The sequence below is a fragment of the Microtus ochrogaster genome, unplaced genomic scaffold (genome assembly GCF_000317375.1).
Source record: "Microtus ochrogaster isolate Prairie Vole_2 unplaced genomic scaffold, MicOch1.0 UNK1, whole genome shotgun sequence".
In the NCBI taxonomy this organism is placed as follows: domain Eukaryota; kingdom Metazoa; phylum Chordata; class Mammalia; order Rodentia; family Cricetidae; genus Microtus; species Microtus ochrogaster.
In genome coordinates, this window is record NW_004949099.1 from 22,519,735 (window position 1) to 22,544,305 (window position 24,571).

General features: G+C 47.2%; 1 protein-coding gene across 11 annotated transcripts in view; it reads left to right on the forward strand.

Annotated features, from left to right (window-relative positions):
* The window catches only part of Itpr1 (inositol 1,4,5-trisphosphate receptor type 1), a 341,711-nt gene that overhangs the window by 315,551 nt on the left and 1,589 nt on the right, over positions 1-24,571 (forward strand). For all 11 annotated transcript variants that reach the window (XM_005364968.3, XM_026788263.1, XM_013352965.2 and 8 more), the window contains one exon: positions 17,349-17,510. In XM_005364968.3, coding sequence (XP_005365025.1) covers positions 17,349-17,510 — 162 coding nt within the window. The remainder of the gene's footprint in view (positions 1-17,348; positions 17,511-24,571) is intronic.

Consider the following 24,571-nt stretch of genomic DNA (forward strand, 5'->3'; position numbering starts at 1 on the left):
CCCCAGTGAACAACAGTGTTCACACACATTGCAATGAGGGGCAGTGTTACACACGGCAGGCTCACAGGCTAGCGGTGGTTAGGGTTTGAACTATAGTGCAGGCAGTGCTACAGTCATGAGTGCCACATCACTTGGTAATACTTTCAGTACCACAAGTCCTACAAACTACAAGGCTCCGGGGGGGGGGGGGCGGAGGGGGAATACTGCCATATGCAGCTTGACATCCTTAGGGTCTGTATTAGTTTCTTCATCCATGACTGAGCAAACACCTGAAAAGAAACAACTTCAGGGAGGGGAGTTACTTTGGCAGAGCAGGCATGAAGGAGGAGTGAGAGGCAACTGCTCCCATCAGATCCACAGCCACGAGTTCTGACTCTCTGCTCACTTCCTCCTTCTTAGTCAGTCCAGGACCCCATGGAACGGTGCCACCCACACTTAGGGTGGGTCTTCCCCCCTCAGTTAACCAAGCCTAGAAACTCCCTCATCGAGGTCTGTCTTTCCGGTGATCTTAGATCCTGTAGTTGACAGTCAGTATTAACTACCACAGGGTCTAATCCATGTTGCACAAATTCTAATGCACTTGGAAACCTAACGGGGGTATAGGTAGAATCCCAGTCTGACTCAGCAGTCACGCCAGGATTGGACCTCCACCACCAGCCTTCCTCGGGGGCCTCACTGGAAGTCAGTGAGTAGTAAGAATCTAGCAGAGAACACAGGATATACTGACATGAGCAGTTACCATCCAAGGGCTTGGGATCGGCTCAGTGGGAAAAGTCACCTGCTGCCAGGACTAACGACCTGAATTTAATTCCTCAGACTAGCACGGTGTAAAGAGAACTCATTCACATGCCATGTGCACACACAAAATAACTAAATAAACAAATGGTAAATGTATGTTTTGGAGTAAGCTATAAGAGACTGAAGAGACAGATCTGTAGTTGAGAATACTTGTTACTTTGGCCTGTAACTCCAGTACCAGGGGATCCAGTGTCCACTTCTGGTCTCTGAGTACCAGGTAGGTCCTCACACAGACATGCAGGCAAAGCACTCACGCACATTAAAAAAAAAAAAAAGAAAGAAAGAAAAGGAAAGCTTTTTTTTAAAAAAAGGCTGGAGAGCAGAAGGCAGCACTTGATGCCAGCCTCTGGCCAGTATACTTGAACACATGGGTGAGTGCACCCAGACACATGCGCGCACACAGAGACTGCAGAAAGTCCATTCTTCCATCATAGTGACAGGTGCCTGGTCAACAACCGAAGGAGGAGGGTTGGTGTTGGCTCCGTTTCAGAAGTTCTGGTCCATGGTTAGCTGGCTCTCTTGTTCCTGAGTTGTGGTGAAGCAGAGCATTGTGTGGTAAGGAAATGGGAGAACACAGTTACTCCACCTCATGGAGGCCAGAGAACAGAAAGAGATTATCATCCTTTAAAGGCCAATTCTGGGCCAGGAAGGCATCAGTAAGCAGAGCACTTCTTGTACAGACGTGAGGACCCAAGTTCAGATCCCAGCACCCACGTTAGAAGCCAGGCTTGGTGGTGCATGCCTGTAACCCCAGGGCTAGGGGTGCAGAGACAGGCCCATCCCTGGACCCTGCTGGGTAGATGAACCGGACAAGTGATGAGGAGCAGGGTCAGTGAGAGACGCCACCTCCAAAGCTGATGAGAAAAGCAATAGAGAGGAACACTGTTCTCATTCCCTTTCTGTGTTTGTGCTACAACATTGACCAAAAGCAAGGGGCCAGCTTGACTTACACTTTCAAATCCGTCCATTATTGAGAAAATTTAGGGCAGGAACTCAAGCAAGAACTTGAAACAGAAACCAGAGATGAATGCTGCTTGCTGCTTTCCTCATGGGCTTCTACTTAACTAGCTTTCTTACAGCCCAGAACTACAAGCCCAGAAATTGGTGCTGCTCACAGTAGACAGGGGCCTCCTACATACATTAGCCATCAAAGAAATGCCCCATAGACATGCCCATAGGCCAACTGGACCTGAGCAGTTCCTCAATTGAGACTTCCTACTCAGGTGACTCTCAGCTGTGCCAAAGTTGACAGTTAGAGCTAACCATGACAACACCCACTGGCAACCTTCAGCCTCCTTGTGTACATGCCCAGCTGAGTGCACACGAGAGAGACGGAGAGAGACCAAAAAAATATAGTGAAATTCTCAATGACCCACTTTTTCCAGTTAGGCCCTACTTCTGGAAGTTTCTTCCACTTTTAAAGATGCCATCCAAAGGATTGATCCATTGATTAAGACAGTGCTTCTAATACGGTCACTTCTCAATGATTAGATATTGCAGTTGGGGACCAAGCCCTTACCACACAAGCTTTTAGGTGCCACTTCACTGATACCAGGACCAGGATAAATGTGGATAGAAGTGGGCTGGAGTCTATGCCTGCCCACCCCTAGCTTAGAAGGTGCTGAGGTGGGTTTCCCCTTCTGTAGCGCTTTGATGGGAGGCAGCTGACAGGGTGCTGGTGAGGCCTGGTCGGGTGGGAACAGACAAGAGTCAGAGCCGGTCCTACAGGGTCAGGACACTCTAGTAGGACATCAGCCCTCTGATTCTCTTCCTCCAGTGGTTGACACTGACAAATCGGCCCATGTTCTATCAGCCTGCACACTGCCACCTGCATGCATGGTGACCTGAACTTTTCTCCTAAGTGGCTGTGTCCTTGCTTGACATTTTTCCAGGGCTGATTATGAAGCAATCAATCCCCTTACATTATGGTCATAGAAAAATCTGGGGCCCTTGGGGGCCTCCGTCTCAATCGTGGAGACTTCACGAAGTCTTGTGAGTGTCACTTGACTGGGATTAAATGCCAGAGTGACCCCATGCCTGCAACACAGCCTGGTCAGAGTCCTCTATGTTTAATGCTCTGGGGGCCTGGGCATTCATTATGCTTCCTGTCTGTGCTGTGCTTTGATGGGCTAAGATGTCTTGTCAGAAAGCATGGAAATCTAGGGTATCAAAGGGTCCTTAACTCTGAACATCAGCACTGCTGGGAAATCTGTTGCTTTATGCCCTAAAGGTGGCACCGAAGCGTATTAGAGCCACCAGCCAAAGCCTTTTGCCAGTGCTGTTTGGTGATTCAACTTGTTTGCCACATGAATCTCCCTGACATGGAGAGTTAGACATAGCAGGACAGGATCTGAGAGTGCTCGGCTTCACGAGTCAGGGGTATCAGTGTCCTGGGCCCTCCGAGCTGTATTGGAGCGAGTCACATGCCTATGTTGTAACCCCGTGAGCTCATGCTATGGGGAAGCGTCTACAGTCCAGAGGAGAGGCCTCCCAAACATCTCCGCTGAGGCAAGCCTCCTTACTCACTGCTTCTGGGCAGGAAACCAGGCTGTGAGATGCGACAACCCTTGGGGACTGTCATTACTGCAGAGTAAAAGACAGGAAGGGGGCTGCTGTCAGAGGTGGAAGCTGAGCCTGGCAGGGCTCACCCCTTCTGTATACTGTGTGTCTTTAAAAAAGGCTCTTTAGTGCCATGTGGTCATCAGGAAGGACACCACTTGCCTGACAGGGGAAGGTGATGTTTAACTCTTCCTCTACTGTCTGTTAACCTATTGGTTAAGATTCCAGAGCTTCTAGACGATCAGCTCAGTACCATCTGCTAAAGGGCCATGCAGGAGACCAAGTGGAAAGTCTCAGGTGGCCATTCAGGATGTAAAAGAACTTCTGGTACCTCAAGGACAGCCCCTTGCAGACAGAGGCGACAGGCCTAGAAAATGGGCCTCGTCTCCCACAGCTACCGTCTGGTTAGTGGGCTATGATTTAGAGAGAATGAGAGTCGCGCAGCCATGAGTGAACATGGATGGGTAGGATGAGGAGGTTGCCTGAGTACGAGCATAGGGCCGCTTTGCCTGCATTCATATCCCAATGGCACACTTCTCTCTTTGGTAGAGCCAACCTTCACACAAACGTGGCAGCTGGGTGTTTGGTGGCTCATACCTGTAATCCAAACATCCGGGATGTGGAGACAAGATTTCAGGAATTGGAGGCCAGCCTGGGCTACATGAGACCTTTTCTCAAAATAAACAATCCCCCATGAGACAGGCTCACTAGGTCAGCTCTCTCACCTTCCCTAGTTCAGTTGTGAAACAGTCCACAGTCAAGGTAACAAGACCTTTCCTGTCCACCAAGAGCAGCTGCGCATTTCTTGCTATCCCTAGAGGGAAAAGAAAAAAACTGTCTTGCAGTTGAGAAATTCCCAGCCATTCACCCACACATTAAATTTCGCTCAAGCATAACATAACATAGGTCTTTGTCTCCCTCCTTTTGGTCATCCCCTCTCTCATTTCATTAGTGCTAGTCCCACAAAGCTCATCCCTCCCCAAGGATTGGCTTTGGGGACAGAAGATCCTGGTTTGAGTGCCAACTCTCTTCTTCATAGGCATGCAATCCCCAGCAAGTCATTGGACCTCACTGGCCCATTGAGCATCTGGTATATAAATTCACTGATGCCACCTCGCACATCCATCTGTGACTGGACAGATAAGGCCAGAAGGGTGGCAGGAGGGTGTGGAGGGCAACAGCTGGCGGGCAGGCCTAAGTACAGAAGGCAGCAAACAGAGGGCCACGAGGTGACAGACAGACGAGCTGCCAGGAGCATTCTTACAGTTCCATCCCTGTGGAGACACTTGGCTGCTGACTCATTGTCACTAAGCCCTCTTGATTTTAATATCATCCTATACGGAAAAACCCCTGTGTCTTCCCCTTCTCCATGTCAGTGTGGCTTCTGTTGATGCAGAGAATGGTTTAGGGGTTCTGGGACTGAATCCTGGGGCTGTTCATGGTTCACTAGTAGACCTGACCCTTGGTTGCAGCCCTGTGTTAGTAGGTGGTGCTGTGACTCCAGGCGTTGGAGAAACTGCCTTTCTTCTGTTCCCTGCCCGCTATGATGCAGATGCAGCTTAAAAGATAGAGAGGATGTTGCCTTTGTCACCTCAGTTTCCAGGCAAGCTGACAACAGAGTGACCTCACATAGCCCCTGGCTGCTCAGATGGGGAAAAAAAATCAACAAATAAGTTGCCTTTTCTCTTAGGAACTGCAGTCGTGGTGATAGGTGAAGGAGTTTGGTTCTTCTTGGTCCACACGTGCATTTCCCGGGTCATGTACATGCTACCTGCCCTTTTGTCTAATTTTTACACCAGCGGCTTTGTTCTGCGCCCACTGGACTGAGGGTTTGTGTTTCTCTATAGACGATAAGTTGGAAGGCGGTGCTCTTGGGTAGGAATCCACTCTGAATTCTCTGCCCAAGAGGATTTAAGTACCAGATAAATGGGGGCATTACAGGTAAGAGATAAAACATGTGATTCCCAGAAAGACGCAGTAGCCCACTTTCCTACTGTACTCAAGATAGAAGCCTGAATTGTTCTTGAATGTTAGAAGCACAAGAAGCATTTAAAGGGTAAATGCTTTTTAAAAATAATTGGATTTGTTTTGCTAACTAAACATAGATTTTCACTTATGTGTCTTGAAATTCCACCTCGTAGTCTTAGGGTTTTGTGTGTGTGTGTGTGTGTGTGTTTTTGTTTTCCAGAAGTGTTTCTGAGTGAATTGAATAAAAGTGGGGTGACTGAATAGAGTACCCTGGGCTGTTCTGAGTGCTTCTCTCCTTCGTGATAGATAGCATAGTCATCCAGGGCCCAGAAGTGGCCGACCTGAATGTGTGTCCCCAGGTGACTTTAATGGCTGGGGTATCCTGAGGCTGCTGCCAGAAGGATGCTCAGTCATGGCAGAAGCAGGGCTGACTGGATAAGCACTGCCTGTCCTAGGTTGTCATTATTCAGCAGGTATAAGACGCACACTCTATATGCAGCGTCTTGATGTAAACAGTTCACAGGTGGGAACCTAAGGCTCATACAGCTAAATCAGCCTCTGCAGGCTCACGCAACTGGACCAGAGATGCTGAGCCACAATTGAGCCTCAGGTGGCCCCAACCCACACATCCAGGTACAGTTGCAGGTAAGAGTGTGGGTACACCTGCACACAGCCCTCTGGGTCAGGAGCCTGCCGCCTTTGTCATCTGACTGTCTCATCTCCCTAACGTATGGAATTAATCATTTTTAAAACAGGCAGAAAAAGCCCTGTGGGAGATAGGGAGGAGAGCCTGAAAGAGGATCTCCTAGGTAATGCTGGCTGGCTAATGCATAAATCAGCAGGCCTAGAACTTTGTGGTTAGATGGGGTTTAATTCTCAAAGCTGTGGACAGCCAGCATGGCTCCCAGGTGACCACCTCAAGGGCTAGTGTAGAGATGACAAGAGGTGGGGCAGAGAGTATACAGCTCTCTGAGAGTATATATTCATTCGGAATATATGCTAAACACCTCTACCCTCACACCTGACACAGAAGAATAGTCTCTGGTGGTCAGATCTGGTGGGGGGGGGGGAGTCTAAGGACAGAAGACTAGAGGAATCATCAGAACCACCAGGCAGACCAGCTTCCACACCCAGGTGACTCAAGCCCAGGAGCTTCACTCAGTGACAATTAAACAGGAGAATGTCTGATCTGACATCCCTTAAGCCTCACGCTGACTCTTTCTCACAGCTGTGGACTCTTCTCCAGTAATCCCTTCTCAGGTGAAGGAGCCTTGTGCCCAGCAGGGGAGGGGCCGGGAGCTTTGCATTATTGGGAAATGCTTCCCTTAAAAATCCTAATGCAATTTGCATCCAAAAAGAAGGTGAGAATCTTCTTTCTTTCTTTCTTTCTTTCTTTCTTTCTTTCTTTCTTTCTTTCTTTCTTTCTTTCTTTCTTTCTCCCCTCCCTCCACCCCCAAAAAGGGCTACAAGCAAATAAATTGTATTAGCAAAGCGCGTGGAGCCACTGGAAAGCAGGAGAGCTGGCCCCAGCTTGTTTGTCTGTAGTTGATAAGAAGACACAGGAAGTAAACAGTCAGAAAGCAACTGCTAGCAAGGTTAAAAGATCAGCATGGGAAGTGCGCACGCCTCTGCCTGTGTGTCACTCCCTTCTGTTGTAAAGCAGAACTGACCCAAGTCTCGCACTTTGCTTGACCCGAGAGAGCGCGGTACTCATTATCTGCAGGCGGGTACTCTTCAGTGCACGGACAGTAGCTTTCTGCCCAGGGTAGTCCAAGGGCTGGCATAGAGACTCTGTGTGTCATAGCAAGATAAGATCAAGGCTCTGGATGTCTGGAGAAAGGGCTGCCCAGCATAAGGAAGCACATATAAAACGTCAGAGCCATCCAGAAAAGACTCCCTTAGGGAACTTAGAATTAAAGTGCCTTAATATTGGAGCCCCTGCTAGCCACCTAGAGTACACAGCTGAGGGGCCAGAGGCTGACGGCATGCAGCCAGCTCCACCCTCACTTGTTTGCCTGAGTTCGCACCAGCTCTGTTTTGTCCTGGCATTGAGAACGTGACATTGACACCCTATTGCTCCATTCGGGCGGGCGTACAGTAACGGGTTTGGACTTTGATTCTGGAAACCAAGGGAGGACGCTTGGAGGAAGGGAGTGTCGTGATAAATTCCTGGGGCACCAATACCAATGATCCGGTATCCCCAGTGCCATAGCAACAGCTTTGTGCCTAGCCTGGGAGTCCATAAGCATTGGTCGAAAGCCCTTAGATGCCGTAAGTGAGGAGACAGCTTGTGCTGCCCTCTAAATAGGATTCCCAGAATGCCTCCTGGAGTTAGCTGACACCATGGCCAAGTTCAAGAATATCAGGGTGAAAGAGAAGTGGAGAGGGATTTGGCACTGACTTCTCCGTGGCTGGAAACTGTGTGTCAGCACCATTCAGTGCCTCCCAGCCAGCCAGCCAGGCTCTCACCCCACCCTCTGCGCTTGAGCTTGGGTTCCTGTTGGTGGCAGCTGCACAAAGCACTTGCTGAGCTTAAGTTTCCCCACCTAACTTCATAACATGTCTGTCCTCTGGCGTAGAGGAGGTGGGGCCACCACCTCCTTCCTGTGCTCCATGGACACCTTTCCGTGTGTTGGGAAGCACGTGGCATCCGGCCTGCAGCTCTGTGTGCAGCTCCAGTGTGCTCTGGATATAGTCCGTATGCTACGTGGTCTCTGACCACCAGCGGAGCAGGAACCATCGTCTGCCCTAAAGGATATGAAACGCTGAAGAAGAATATGGCTGGGGGGGGGGGGAGCAGGGCACCTGACTGAGACTCTGGTCTTCTAGGCCGCAGCAAGTGAGGGCTGTGCCAGCAAAGGTTTGATAGAGCCGTGAAGGGCACATGCTTATGTGCCTACATTGAGTATTCACACATACACAGTCCCCCAGTAACTCACAGAAATACACACAGCCACCCTCCAGTTTTTTCCTCCACCAAACAGTGCACTGGGCTGCTACTCATCCCTTCCTTGAAGTCTTGCATTCACTCCTGGTGATTCTAAGTACTGACTTTGTCTGCTAGACCAGGCTATTGTATCAGATTGCTGCCATGGGTGTGGAGCCATTTTTTTTTTAAAAAAAAAAGGACTATAAAGAAGTATAAACCTCAACCTGTAAATGGACTTTGTTTATCTCGTGCATACCTTGAAAATCTTTGAGACCATCTTTTTGAGTGAAGCTTGCTAGAATGCCTGCAGAGAACATGGGAAAGGTGGAAGGACCTTAGTATGCAGAGGTCATATAGGCGGTCAGGACTTTGAGTTGTCACCTTCACAGACCTTCCCTTTAGTGTCTGTTCCATAAAGAAGAAAAAAATGACAGTGGCCCAGGTAGGAGTGGGAGTGTCTTGTAGCCTTGTTAACTCTGAAACACCATAACAACATTCAAAGTGGTATCAGAGATGACCTGTATGACCAAGCTTGTGACTCTCTGGAGACTGGGGATAGGCATCTGATAGGTGAGCTCTGGCATGCATTCTTCAGATGTGGCACCATCCTTGCAAACCACTTTTGGGTTGGTAGATGCAGGCCAGCTCTTCAGTTCCTTCCGAAGCCTGTGGGCAGTAATGGTAGCACGTTCTTAGCCTGCCCCCGGAGTATTTATGTACAAAGTCATCACTGAACAAAGCTTAAGTCTTGAGTTTTCTGTTCTGTAAACCCACTGAAAGAGCTCAGAAGGAACACCATGGTATATGAAGCAACTATTAGCTGGTTGTGTGCGCACACGCACCTATATTGAGACAGGGTCTCACTATGTAGCCCTAGCGGTCCCAGAACTCATTATGTAGCTCAGGCTCTCCTTGAACTCACAGAGACCCTGCGTGCCTCTGCCTCCCATGTGCCAAGATTGAAGGCTGCACCACCACGCCCAGCTATGTATCTTTGTGTCTGTTCAAAGGTGCAAAAGATTTTAGGAAGGTAGTTATGAAAGTAGGCATAAAACACACACACAAAAAAAAACCCACTGGATTCCCTTAACTGTATCAACACTGAAAACTCATTGACTCTTGAAAGAATCAGAAAACCTGTGAAGATTGCCAAGATCTCTATATACAACTAGAAGAATGTTCTGGCCAGTTCTCAGCAAGTGGAAAATGCAAGGGAAGCTGCCTGAGTAGCTTGTCAGAAGCCAGCTTGGATGCTGTATTCAAGAAAAGGGTGATTTTTGCCAGATTGTTTCTTATTGAGTCTCAAAAGGACCTGCCCTGCCTTGCCTGGCACAGGCAGCTATCCCCCTCCCTCTCCTCTCTGACCTTTGGTTTGCTCAACGTGGCAACCCCAGGTACCCAGGACCCAGAAGTGTCACTCTCAGTGGTGAACTCTCCCTTCATACGGTCCCATGGGTGCCCAGGGAACACTTCACCTGTGGCCCCAGAGTGACTTGAAAGGTCGATTGTGCAGCTGGCTGTTGGGAGGAATTTCGTCAGAAATGGGTGCGGTCCTCTCTGCTGGCACGAGCTGGTCTCTGTTGTGCTCTATCATCCAAGAACAACTCTTAACTGAGTCTAGGAAGGGTAATAGGTCACCACAGCCCTGCTGAAGATTATATAATGTGCCTGTTTTGGTACTGTCTTTCTGAGCTCAGAACCAGCCAGAGTGACACTTGAACTTGTGAGCAGCTTGGACAACCCTCCTGAGAAAAGAGAAAACGGGGTCTCTGGAACCTTACCCCAAAGGAAGAAAGTAATTTAGGTAGGAGTCAAGTTGATATCTAGGTTACAGCCTTACCTCTAAGTGAGCTTCGTCAGCTTACGCAAATAATTTTATTGATTTATAATGCATTTGCACAATGCCATCCAGTTTAGGGGACACATTCACAGCCATTTGATCCTGACAGTCACCAAGTACAATAGCTGGTGATTTCTTTTTTTAAGAAAGGAAGAAGAAGGAGAGAGAGAGAGAGAGAGAGAGAGAGAGAGAGAGAGAGAGAGAGAGAGCGCCATGAGCTCTATGAGCTAACTCAGTCCATCCTATGCGCACAGAGAAAGTCACCCGTAACTCTACCTGGCTTCTGACCCAGACCAAGACAGTCACTAATCTGTGGAAGAAGTGTACAGAAATTATGAAGGAGCAATGCTGATGTGGTTTAGGCTAACTGGATTCTTATTGGTAGCTTATTTGGGGTAGCAATGAAATTCCAGGTAGAAGATCAATTTTCTTTCAGTTAACAAACTTTATTTTTTGAGCAATTTTGGATTTCCAGAGAAATGGAGCAGGAAGCACATTTTCTCATGTATCACTTCTCGCCCCCTCCCTCTCTTCCCGTCCTTCCCTCCCTTCCTTCCCTGTAGTTATCCCAGTTGAAAAGGTGTGTTCCTGAAGCACATGTACTGCAGCTGTCATCCAGATGCTATGGCACGGTTGTGAGCATCCTAGTTTGCATTACCATCGCTCTTGGTGTCCAGTGTGTTTAGACAAACATGTGGTTTATAGCTACGGACCCAAACAAAATAGTTTCACGGCCCTACAACCCTCCGGGCCTCATCTGCCTCTCCCTGCTGAGCCTGTAGCGTCCACTGATTTTTTCTAGAACCAGGTTGGAACATACTTTTTAGGGGTTTTTTAATGTATACATTTCAAAGGCACTGAGTGTAAAGAGCAAATGGAGTCTAAAGAATAGTTATTGTTTTCTTCAGTGTAGATGATCCAGCCTTACTCACCAAAGGGGCGACTGATTCCAAGTCTGCTGAGCACCCTACATGTCTGCTTTGGCAGACTTAAGCATGACCTCAGTCTCCCTCCTCTCTAGGCATTCTGAGGGGGTGACGACTGAACTCAAGCCTGTTTCCTGGCATCCCCCTTCCCCTCTTTGTGTCATGTCACGAGTCTTGTACATAGAGATGCAGCTACCATCTGGGCTAGGAAACAGTCTCCGCACCGAGAGTCTTCCCAGCGCAGTGGTTACTTAGGAGTAAAGCACCAGTTCTGTTTTCTAGAACTTGTCCTCTCTTCCAGGACCCATGGGCTTACCCTTCACCCCCCTCCCCCATCATCATGTTCTAATCTTTCTAACAAAGCGTTTGGCAAGTAACCTTCCCTTGTCTCGGCAGTAAACAGAATTCTCTACCTGAGCAGGCTCCCTCTGAGGAGGTGATGGATTCTCTGGAGTCTTTCTCAGAACGGCAACTTCGCTTGAACCTGGGAAGAAAACACCTGCTTCTCAGAACAATTAGCGCTTGCAGCAGGCAGTCCATCCTCCTGCACTCTGCCTCTGTTCTTCCTCCCCCTGGCTCTGCTCCTCACCCCCATACAGCACACTCTCCCTCTTTCCAGTCAAGGACATGTTGAAGTGGCTGGTCAGTGCCACCCCCGTGTCTAAAACTTCAGTGTTTGCCTTTACAGGGACTTTTCCAACTCTACCTAGAAAAGAAGTAAGCAGAGCTTTTAGCACTTGTGGTCAGCCTGCTTCCGGCTGTGGCTTCAGTTAGTCTGTGTTCTCTGACAGAGGAAGTACTTGCCGTGATGGGAACGGCCTGACTGGATTGTGGGAGGACCAGGGCAGACGGTGCCTCATAGCATTGGCATGTGAGATGCCAGCAGCAAGCTGAGCCAGGAGAGCAACGAGGAATATATCAGAGCCAGGGTGGCAGATGCTGTGTGACACCACCACCCCAGATACATACATCCCCCCCAAATGCAAATCCATTTATAAACTGAATGTCTTGGTCAAAGATGGCTTTCCCAGAAATACAAGAAAAACCAAGACAATGGAATGCCTTAGATCCTGAGTAGACCTCAGGGTGAGAGTCTGCAAACCTGGGCTTCACACTCTGGCTGGAGAGCTGTGGGTGACAGGAGTTATGGACGACAAGCTGGTAATGACATAAAAAGTTGCGGGATTCAAATTCACCCCCCCACACACACACACACAGAGGGGGGGGCACCTCCATTGCAACTGTGATTGGAATAGTCTGAACATTTTCTTTTCGGATTCATTCTCCATGTAGATCAGAACCCTCTTGGTGAGAACCTTACACCAGCACTAGCTTGTCCTACTGAGCCACATACGAAACTGAGAAAGTCTGGCTAGAATTGCTAATTAATTTTAACTACTGCGTAATTGGAGATTTGACCTAACGGCCAGGTGATTAAATAAAATACTGGTGATACCAAAGGTCTCACATTTGTGGATCTGTCCCTTTCAGTGCAGAACAGGACAGGGTCTGCCCACCACAGAGCTCAGATCTCTTCCACTTAGCTTGTCTTGTATGGATTAGGATCATCATGGGGTTCTCCTGCCCGGGTTTCATATTACAAATTTAAGAAGGCAGTCAAGGAGAGTTTACAGAAAACCCTTTTCCCTGCCATGGAAGACTTCCTAAAAAATGGAGAAAGAAGGCTATGCCAGGGTTAGAAGCCATGGCCCATAGTAGCCATACTAGACGCAGCTAACGCATGGCCTTTCCTTGTGTGATGGATGTACCTAAGTCTGAAAGAATGTTCCACAACACTCTTTCAGTTTGCTGTGGTTTAAAGATGCGTTACCTCTGTGCGTGGGTGACTTTATGGACTCCTTGAGTAGGGCCTTCATATCCCAGGGATACAGAGAAGAAGAAAAAAATAGTAAAAGTTCAGCCAAGGACTCTTAAGTGGAAAAAGCATGCATTTGCATGTGCTCAAAGACCTTCACTGCAGTCACTGCTGGAGCTGGCAGGGGGTGGAGATTACATTGCTGCAGAAGGTTGGAATTTGCCATAGCACAATCTCATTGTAATCTGTCATGGTTCGGTCATGTGTTACCGTTCCCTAAACCCAAAGCTGTGTGCACACCCGTGCATGGATCTGCTGGAGTCTTCCGAACATGTCATTCACATGGACTCTTTGGAAATCTGGCTTCTCCTTGTCTAGAAGGTTTGCTAGGCAGAGGAGCACATGGGGGATCTGAGAGTGAGACCTTAGATGAGCTCACTACCCGTTTGGCTTTGGAGCATCTGTTTGCACAGCAATAATAAGTTAATCAGAGGAGCCTGTGGCAACTCATTGTATGCCTACATCTGGCAGGGTGGAGTCTCTTCTCTCACATCTCCTTTCCTCTTCTCTCTTCATTTCCTCCTTCACACTTGGCCACTGTCTCTCTTCCCACTCCAGACCATCCCTTCTGCCTCTGTACAGCTGCAGTCCAAGCTGCCTTGCCTGTCTGCTCTCATCTCCGTCTCCAGCATGCTGGGGATCCATTACACCTGGGCCCTGTCCTGTTGAGGACTTCTGCGTGCATGCTCCCTTCAGAGCCTGGTGCTGGCCTCCTTTAGGCCTTCTATGCAGAGGATGCTCACCGGCTGGCTGGTCACTAGGAGTGGGTTCTGTAGGCAGACTTTTCTGTCCCACCAGCTGCTCCCCAAATAACCACACAGAGACATTATTAAATGCTCAGCTAATAGCTTAAGCTTGTCTCCAGCCAGTTCCTACAACTTAAATTAACCCTTTTCTGTTAATCTATGTGCTGCCCCAAGGCGTGTTTACTTCATCTAACTTCCCATGTTGCTTCTTCCGCATCTGGCTTGTGACTCTCAGACTCCACCCTTCTTCCCAGCGTCCTCCTATTCTGGCTCTCCCCCTGCATCTCTTCCTGCCCAGCTATTGGACAGTTGGCTCTTTATTAACCAATGAGAGCAATGCATATTTACAGTGTGCAAAGATTGTTCCCCAGCGGGTTCTGTTCTCAGTGTTTCTCTCCACTGCTCATTTGACTCAGCACAGCCTGCTCTTTCTTGTCTAGACATCTACTCTCCTCGTTTCTATTGCAAGGACCCGGTCATGGAAGCCCTGCTCCCTACTTAGGTAACCCAAGAAAACATGTCTACTTTTTAAAAGGTTAGAGGATCCAGATACAGTAAGCACGTCTGTGTGGCCACTGCATCATCATTAGTGCCAAGCTTATGAAATAAGGGCTCCCACAGTTCACACTGAATTCTTTAGACTTTTAGAATACTTTCAATGCTTATATATACTTGAGCTCAAATAACTATAAGATACCCACCTATATACTCAGTTACAATGGTATACAATTTGAAATACAAGTTATTTCTCAAGACCTGACTTACAAATGGGTTTTAATCCCATCTCCTACATCCAAGTCAGAGCTTCAGTTGCTCACATCTGTGGTGGTGAGATCTGTAACCCCTGCCACATTCCAGCTGATGGTGTAGCCATGCCTTCTTCTGAGCTCGACAGTGGCAGTAGGATTTGGGATCTTTGTTCTCCTTCTAGGGATCATTCTACAAAAATCTATAGCAGCAAGCCTGGTTTTCTGGGGCCTTTGATGGCTAAGATGGACTTCTGTCGGATCGCTCTGTAGTTTGGGGTTCATGACTTTGTCAGTCCAGGCTCAACATCCCTCTGTCCCCTCACAGAGGCTAGCTTGCACTGATGAGAGAGAGTTCACTGCCCACCATCCCCATTCTGCAGAGTTCTGAAACATGAAGTTCGTTTCTCCCTCAGCACTGCAACCCTTGAATGTGAGCTGCTGCCCTGGTAGGGTTGTGGAGCTTTATGTCTGAATGATGGCCACAGATGTAGAGACCCTCATCAGTGGCAAGTCGCCGAGCTCTTCTGTAGAGAACTGATTACTGGCAGAGAAATATTTGGTTTTTAGCTAGTGGCTTTGAAACGGTATGTTTTCTGGGCTTGGTCTTTTACCTGTCACTCTGCTGAGAACTTGATTAAAATGAGCGTAGAGCAACATGAATGTTTATCATGCGGTCCAGCAGGATAGATGCTGCCATTTTTCTCTTTCAGCAGCAAAGAAAAATTGTAAGCACTTCATATTTACTATTTAAGCTCCTGTGAGTAGAGTCCATGAAGGATCGCTCCATCCCCCCACAAACATTGACTGCCTCCTGTGGTCTAAGTCACTCCATGGAGGCAGCCCCAGCCCTCACCTTAGAGAGGATTGAGCTCCTGTGACTGAGTTCCTGGATTCCCTGGAGCCTCAAGCTGTGACTGAGCTGGGGATGTAGTGCAACTGGGAGAATACTTGCCCAGAGCCACATAAGTGGACATGGTGGTACATGCCTGTTATACCAACAGTCAGGAGGCTGAGGCAGGAGGATCATGAATTCAGGGTCACCTTAGCTACACTGTGAGTTTGAGCCTCCCCCACCCCTAAAATAAAAGAAGCTAGCATGCAACTTGCTGCCCTTGTTTATTTTGCACTTGGGCCTTGCAGGGCTTTTCCTGAAAGGTCACCTTAGCTGAAGACAGTCTAATGGTCACAGCTAGACTGGGCGGGGAGGGGGGATTTCACAGAGCATTGATTTTTGTTTGAAGCACACTAATGCCCTCTATTATGCACAAAAGAGGTTGGCCAGTGCAAGTCCGAAGTCCAAACCCAGTGAGCCACCAGCCCTTGTAAATAATGTTTTATTGGCATACACCTTCATCTTTTCTTTTTGCATAATGCCTGTAGCTATTTGGGGAAGTGGGCAAGGAGTTGTTATAGCAGAGACTGTATGCTTCACAGAGACCAAAATAATGTCAGAAAAGACTGACTCCCCCCAAAATGCTGAGAGCCTGTAGTAGCTCAAAGCAACACCAGGACACTGTTCTTACTTTCAGGGGTGTTTTGAAAGGTGTGTGCTGATAAGATCAAAGTGGTCCAGGTGAGAATGACAGTGGCTAGATCCGAAATGAGTCAGTTCCCCTGGCTCTCGCTGCTCATTCCTACCCCTCGGTTCAGAACCTGAGTATGAGGCACGCTGTTGAGGAGAAAGGCATCTTGGGCAGAAGGAAGTGAGGTGAGAGGAGAAGTCCCACTCTGCTAACCTGAGGTGAGAAAGGCCATTCTGTATGTGCACAAGCTGAAACAGCCAAAGGATGGCGTTGGATGGGGCGTGTGGCCAAATGGCCCTGCCTTGTACAGTGGGCAGCGTCTGTCACCCACTGCGAGCTGGAAAGGACACGGCGGTGTCCTCCATAAGCTCACAAACTGGAAATGGACCAAGGAACCCATTCCTCATCTCAGCCCATTAACAGGCAAATTCATACATCTCTCCATTAAAATGCCAGAATAGGTGTTTAACAGGTTAACATGTGTCTTGTTTTTAGAGTGATTGCTGATGGTTTTGTCTTTCTAGTGTAAATTCTCTTTGAATAAATACAGCATGATGTGAGGTTCCTAGAGCAGTCAAAGGCCCAGAGACCTACAGAAACTAGATGGTGGCTTCAAGGGGCATATAAGTGAGGTGGGATTTCAGTTGGGCAGAATGAAACCTTCTGGTATAGACTCTGCAACAATGTGAATTGTTCAGTGCCCTTGAATGCATGTAACTTAGATTACTGATGTCTGCTGTGCATGTTTTGTCCTAAACTGAAGCAAAGCTTGCCAGCCATATAATTTGCAGAACAAGCACTGTAGTGGCAAAGGAGGGAGCCGTGGTGGTGGTGTCCATTGTTACAGTTGGGACCTTAAATCGGAAGCCTACTTCCCACTGATATTTAATTCTACAGCAGCTTCTTCTCGTAGGAACTAAGAGTTCCGTTGTGTTCATTACAGCTTTTCTAGGCTAGGCAGTCTTATTGGTCAGTAAAGTACTTGCTGCACAAGCATGAGGACTTGACAGAACCCACATAAAAGTCAGGTGATGGGGCACTTACCTGTAATTCCAGAGAAGTGGAGATCCCTAGGGCTTGCTGGCCAGGGCGTCTAACCAAGCTGGTGAGCTCACATGCAATGAGACACCATTCCTCAAAATAATAATCTGAGCATTTGTGAGTTCAAGGACAGCCTGGTCTACATAGTGACCTTCAGGCAAGTAAGTACTACATGAGACCTGGGGAAATAGGGGAGCAAACGGGGAAGACTCGTGACCTCACCCTCTCGTGACTTCAACCTCTGGCCTCTGTACTCAAATCGTTATTGTTGTACCCAACAAGCAGAGACAGCTTCATGAGAGAGAGCTCCATGGAAAGGACCACGCGAAAAGATGGCTCTCCTAGTTTCTACCCTTAGAAGTAACTCTCGCTCTTTTCCTATGCGGATTGCAGGAAAGAAACCTCGATTGGTTCCCCAGGATGAGAGCCATGTCCCTGGTCAGCAGCGATTCTGAAGGAGAACAGAACGAGCTGAGGAACCTTCAGGAGAAACTGGAGTCCACCATGAAGCTGGTCACCAATCTTTCTGGCCAGCTGTCGGAACTAAAGGACCAGGTAAAGGCGGGAGACCCCACACCCGGTCCCCACACCTGCATACTTCCCGCTCACTGTCGTACACCTCAGACCTGAGGGAGAGGCCGGCAGTGTTCGTGTGAAACTGTTGGAGCGTTTCCCCTCACACCCGCCCAGTCCCTGCCTTTGCTGCCCTTGCCCTCTGGTCTGCGCTGCTCAGGGTGCCATTTGAATATGTAAACTACTTGAGCGACGCCCTGACCAACAATGACAACATAGTACATACAGCTGTGCCCTTTGGGACTTGACTCAGCGTCTTAGCCCTGGGACTACTCAAGTGTTCACCCGGGGGTTTTAAAACTCCATATCCCGAGAAAAGCTGCCAGTCTTAGGAAGCCTGTCCACTCCTCTCAGACACAGAGCTCCCACCCTGCCCCTTGGGACACAGAAGCTGACCAGAGATGGCAGATACAGATATACACCAAACCTAACATATTGTCTGCCACACCCACTCTTCTGATGCCTTAGCAACACAGCAGTCCTAGGGGATGCAGTCATTAAGTGCCTCTCAGGGTCAAGAACTTGAGCCAGGGATAGTGAACAGTCGCCCTGGGGTAGCCGCACACCAACAGGGAGAGCTCGGTGTCTTAAGTTTCTGAAGGCATCTTAACCGGCACTGTGGACAAGAGGCTGTGTTGTGCACAGTGGCAGGTACCAGGCCAGCCCTGCCCTGTAGGTAAGTGGAAAGGTGTATCCACAGGTGACTTATTATTGTATGTACTTCATAACCAGAGAAGAGCTGGCCTACAATAAATACTTCCTGGAGACAGTTTGGAGAGTTTTGTTTTGTTTTGTTTTTGTAATTCTGCTTTCCATTATATTTCTTTTCTACCTGAATTTTGCCCATCTGTGCCCTAAGACAGCATTGGCCTCAAGTTCTTTTCTTTCAAATGCTCTAAAATACAGATGATATAAGACCAGTGAGAAAGGGGGGCCTTGCTGGGAGCTGTCTGCATCCCCGAGCTTGGCAACCACCCAAAATGAATAATAATCTACATCAGTAAACTAATGAACTTTTAATTGGAACACTTTGCTCTTTAACTGCCCACCCTGCTGTGAGCCATCTAACAGGTGTTTTACAGGACCTAGCTGACTCATGAGCACATCAGTGGCTGTGTCTGCCTCTGTCCCTCCAGCCCCTGAGAGCCTCGTGCACTTCACGGCCCTAGCAAGCTTTTTCTTCTCCCACTTGGGATAGCTCTGGCATCAAGAGGCTCAGTCAAAGCAGATATTCTAAATTAGGTGCAAAAAAGCAAATCTTAGACGCTGATCCAAGACACTTAAATACAGGGGCTAACGTGACCCCCATGCCATTCTTCAGAGCTGTCCTGTCCTTCACGCCCAGGCTATCAGAACCGCTACTGCTGAGACCACCTAGCTCCGCAGTGCACCTACCCTGCATCTCATTTCCGCGTGACTGTTTCTCACTGTCGTCCTTGGAAGTTCTGGGGGGGCATGCTCTCCTAATGTGAACCTTTGGGTGTCTCCAGTTTGCCGGGGAGCTTCTTAAAATATGTCTGAAACAAAACTATTATGTTTTTGAGTGTTCTGTGGTGGGAAAAAAAAAAAAATCAAGTCAGCCCTTCCCGTCGGGCTCCACTGAAAATCCCTACCCATGCAGTGCTGAACTTGTCATTCTCCAGTTGTCACAGAGGGTGACTCACTCAAAGGCTGCTTCAAGCCCCACTTCACCAACCAATGAGCCATGTCCACGGTGTGAGCTGGGCTGAGGAAACACAGCGAGAACGGCAGGTGGAGGGGACACTGAAGAAAGCCTAGGCATCTTACCAGTCCCTGGTTGTCTTGATGAGGAGCACAGAAGGCTCTTAGGGAATGTATCCCACTGTGGATCACAGCGTGAGGGTGGGAAGCCCTGATCGTCCAGTGCTGGCCCTGTTCTTAGGTGCTGAGTAGTTTGTTTTGAGTTTGTTTGCTCTGTTTTGTATCCAGTTTTGCCTTTTGTGATTAACTTTTTAAATTGCCTTTCCCTTGCTTTCCTTTCCTTTTTTTTTTTTTTAAAGAAAGAACCTTAATATTTCATGGTAGTGAGGATGCCTTCACTGTCATGTGCACAGCTGAGCATAGTAGAAACTCAGTTTTTGTAAACTCAGGTCAGGGTAGCACTAGTCCTATTGAGCTAACATTTGACTGAACATGGACTAAGACTCATGAACTGACTTTAGACCCCGACCGTTTTCAGCGGTTCAGTTCCCTGCCCCTCTTACATTATTTTTCAGTTTTCAAGTTGGCAGTTGGAAGCACTCTTTAGAAAGCCCTTCCCCTGTGAGTGATTCTGAAATTGAACCTTTTCTTTTTCTTGGAAAGTGTTACAAGCTACAAAGAAGCATGGAAATGCAAGGGTACATTTAGAAGTTCTTTTACCAGGATTAAACTGTTCAAGTTTCGAGATGCTCAGAAATGCAGGGAGGGAAAAAAACATAGACCATAGTTGCTTCAGGGTCAGGGAGGGATTGGATTGTTGCAATCAAAAGGAGGTAGAAATTGTTTCCTTAATCTAACTTGGAACAAACCTGTAATGAATCACCTCAGAACCAATCTGAAGAGTCTGAATGTGATTAAATTTGATGTTAGGAGAATTTTAAACATGTTTTAAGCTGTTGTGTATAAGAACTCATAGTGGCATATTACAGATTTGGTTTCTGGTCACTGCAAGAATTCCTGCCCACAAAAGGCAACAAAATGCCTTAAAACCTAAAAGCCCCACAAGTGATTCAAGAACAAGAAACTCTGTCATAGACATTTTTACTACAGCCATGAAAGACTGCCATTCACTGGGGAACCTACAAAATCGCCTTCATCCCTTAGCTATTTTGTAGAAACCAGCAATGGAACTGTAGTCATTTAAGTGTGAGTGACTTTAGTTTTCATCTTTCCTGGGCTCGAGGTCTTTGGTCGTTATTTTTCTAAGCTCCCAACTGGGAAGAAGTCCTTGAGAGGATATTGGTGAAAACACGGTTAGCGGTGTCAGGTGTTCTGTCTTAACTGCATTGCTATTCTAAGTGTTAATGATGTATCTATCTCATCTCCGAGTTTCCCCTCCCAAGAGATTCTGAATACTAAATGTGATTCTCTTACATCCTTATTCCAAGGAGGAAGACTAATGTAAGAACTTCATAAATTTTTTTTTGCATGTTTCCTTCATAATGCAAAAGAGCAAATATTAAGCAAAAGGTTCCTTTTCCTGAAAATGTGACTGGCTTCCTAGAGGACACTGACCCTTATCTGTCATGCTAGGAATGTAAGAAGTGCTTGAACATCTAAATGATATTAGCATGTTGCCTTTTTAATGAAAGAGAGCCGAGACATCTGCCTTCTAGAAACCTATGTTTAGCGAGAAAGAAAGAGAAGGCGTGAATGTAGTTCCATGGAACACGGAGGAGGCCAGCCCAGCAGTGGCTTAGAGTGAGAAAGGGGGTAGCTTCTGGAATCATCCAAGCAGGTGGTTTCTGGGCTGGCAGAGAACTACAGTAGGGGCTTCCAGGAAAGGAAGAGGCATGCGCAAACGCATGACAGTGCATGGCATGCTCAAGGAATGGCAAAACGTTCAGGTTAACCCAACTCCTCATTTCAACCAACAGTCAGAAACCACACTTGCCACACACAGCACTGGATATCCAGGACACGGAGGCAGAAAGGACCTGGTGTCTGCCTTCTAGAACTAGCTGTAGCCTCTCCAAGAGAACAGACAGGTGAATGGCACTTAAACATGGTATGTTGCAGAGGTCTAAGCTGATTTCCGTGGGAATGGCTTTCCTCACAGTGAATTTAGGGGAAAGATTGTTGTCAGTGCGACAGAGCCCCTTCGGGGTTATTCATTCTTCATTCGGAGTTTGAGAAAGAGTTTGCCAGTTAGATAGGACTTAGAATATTAGTGGGACACCTCTAAGGGGCTGAGCAGTAATATAGAAGCAGTGTAATTGCATTCAGCAGATGCTGTGTTTGGAGGTTTTGTTTGGGGGGTTTTTTGTTGTTCTTGTTTTTGTTCTTGTTTTGTTTGAACGTCTGAGCATTTGGGGCTCATCATTTAAGCCTGACTGGCTCTAGAGAACCATAGGAAGGAATTCTGTTTACTAGACCTCACTGGCTACTTGGACTCTCGGTAACCAGGGTGCTTCTCCGTGTGTAACTGGAGGCTTTTCAGAGAGTGTGAAGATCTGTTTTGAGCCAGACTAAGGTATCTTTGTACTGCCAACGAGCCTCATCGCTATGCCAACTTTCAATCACTACCTGATCATCCATTCTGAACCTAGTGTTCTTGTGTTGTGCAAGGTCTCTTTGACGTTGCTTCTGTCTGGGTTATAAAGTGATTGACAAGAGCCCAAAGGCAACACAGAGACGTTCCAGGTAATTCCTGTATTTGTATAGTTGTGAGGCACCGCACTGCTTCAGCTGTCCATTCTCAGCTAAATGGAGACTCTGAGAGTTTTTAATGTTCTACAGCTCGGACATTTTCCATGACTCAGGTACTTCAGGTGTGAACCCGATGGAGACTTTTACCAGGAGTCAATTTTGCTTTAGATGTCCAGTGCATACATTATGTGAGATTAGGATAGGTTTTGGTCATTATTTCTATTTCCTGACACAATCATGGTTACACATAGTGAGTGGTATCTTATAGTGAGATAGACGTGTATGTGTATAGATTTGTGTAAAAGGTTTGAGTGGAGGTAGTAAAGACAGAAACTATTTGAAAACAGACAGGAATGGTAGGAAAGCTAAAGTGGCCAACACTTTTGGTCTTGGTTCCTTTCAAATCAGACATAGCCTTTAGCTGTTTTATGGCTTTGGGGGGTTTGTTTAGTTCTTGGTTTTGTTTTTCTTTAACTACCTTCTAGCTGTTACTAAGTGATACCCAGTACTTCCAAAGGCATTTTGTTAAATGGCTTTCTCCTGTCTAAAAGGCCAAGGTTAATGCAGATCACACAGTCAAATGGTATGCTTTCTATTCTTAGCCACAGACATCCGTCTCTAAGACCTGTCTTCATGTAAGAAAAAGGAAGCACTGAAGTATATGAAATGTACAAAGTGTATATGCTCAGCTCTTCAAGAACAAACCAGCAGCATCTTCAGCATCTAGGAACTCACTAGAAATGCGTATTCCTAGGCCCCCACAGCAGACGTGTATCACATTGTTTGTGGTCCCTTTTTTTTTTATGTTTTTGCTATGTGGATTTGGTGCTGAACCATTGAAAAACCATTTTATGGAAACAATCAAGACCAGATCCATATGGATTAGGACTTGAGATGATCAGGGTTTAAGAACTGACCATTAGCCTCCAACACCATGGACCTTTCTGGTTTATGAGAGCAGGAATACGATGCGCCAGCCATCTTAAAATAAACCAAAAGAAATACGGACCAAGAGGAAGGGAGCCGTCAATGACTCTAAGTGAAGCCAAACACTCGCCAGCAGGCAGAACGCTTTATAAATCGTGAGTTTAAGACAAAGACTGAGTAACTGGCTTACTGAGCAGAGACGAGGCCTGTCTGTGTAAACATTCTCTCTGGTACCAACAGCTACTGAAAGCGTTGCAGAGAAGGTTGTGTGGGCCAGCTCTGAACTGTAAGGTGTCAGCAGCTTCACAAAGATGCTTTAGGAAGTGCCCTTGCATAGAGAGTAAACCTGCCAAGATTTCTAAATCCATTTAAATACTTGAAATTATCAAGATTACAAATGGATTCCCTCACAAGATTGCCTATCAAGAGAGCAGTTGAGGTGAGCATACCCGAGCTGCCCTCTCTGAACTGTGAACCAATAAGATGAGCAGGTAGCTAGCATGCTCAGGAAACAATGGGTATTTCCCATGTTCCGTGTGCAACATCGCCTTCTTCGGATGAACTTGGGAATGTAAACTTGGGAAGCTGCCTAGACTATCTTCATTCAGTTCCTTCCAGAAACTTTCACTTAACACTTCCACGTGGAAGTGTTCAGTCTTTGTTCATCTTTCGTCTAGATTATAGTAAGGTATTTCTATAGGAGTCCAAAAATAGTATCTTGGCTTAAACTGTTAAGTGCCCTGCTTTGAGAAAGCAAAATATCATCACTTTAAACATGAGCCAAAGTAAGTGTACTAGGAATGTACCGGAAACCAGTGGAGGTGAAAACTGAAACCTAAGCATCCTGTATGTGACACTGTATGAAGACATCTGCCTATGCCTTAGCCTTCTACCCACAGACGGGAATTACCTCCATTACACAGACTAATGAGCAGATTGGCAGGAGATAAAGAACATTTTAGATTGAGGTAAATGGCTATCTGATTCCAAAGTTTATAATCTTTTGCTGTTCTACCTTAAGCCTTACGCTATTTGCACATATCTTAATCTAATATGCATTCATAGAGCCTTGTATCTTAGTTAACTTGTGAGCCTCAGGTTCAGAAGTGGTCCCTACAATGCTAATAAAACTCTCTCAAGCAGAGAACTGAGTCCTAAAATACCCAGCAGAGAGCTAGAGGCCCAAAGGGAGAGCTCAGTCTTACAACCAGAAGACAACCAACCTCACCTTTGGGCTGGGAGTACAGTTTTCATGGGGGCCCACACTGAGAAATGGTCTCTCCCGATGAGATCTGAAATCGAGTGTCTGTTCAGAGCACAGGGGGTGGGGGGGGGAGAGCACTATTTAATTAGCTTTAGTTAGCCTGCATCCTTGGGGATGTCAGGACCTCTCACCTTTCCTGAGGCTAGGAACCCAAGACCCCCTGAAGAATGTAGGTACAAAGTGTCAGACCCAGGGATTCTAAAAACACAGCTTTTCTGTATAGTGATGTGTCGGAATCAAAGCAAGCTACCATTTTCCAATGAGTCTCTCCATCACTTGGAAATGGTTTTCAGAAATATTCTCAAAGCCAGTGCTTCTTCTCCCTTTGTTTCTCTGTGAAACAAGTAGCAAGCAGTACTTGTGACAAATGTCACCCTGCATGATGGGCCACAGAATTCCCCACTCTGCGGAAAGATGCCCTTTTTGAAGCGCTCTCTCTCTCTCTCTCTCTCTCTCTCTCTCTCTCTCTCTCTCTCTCTCT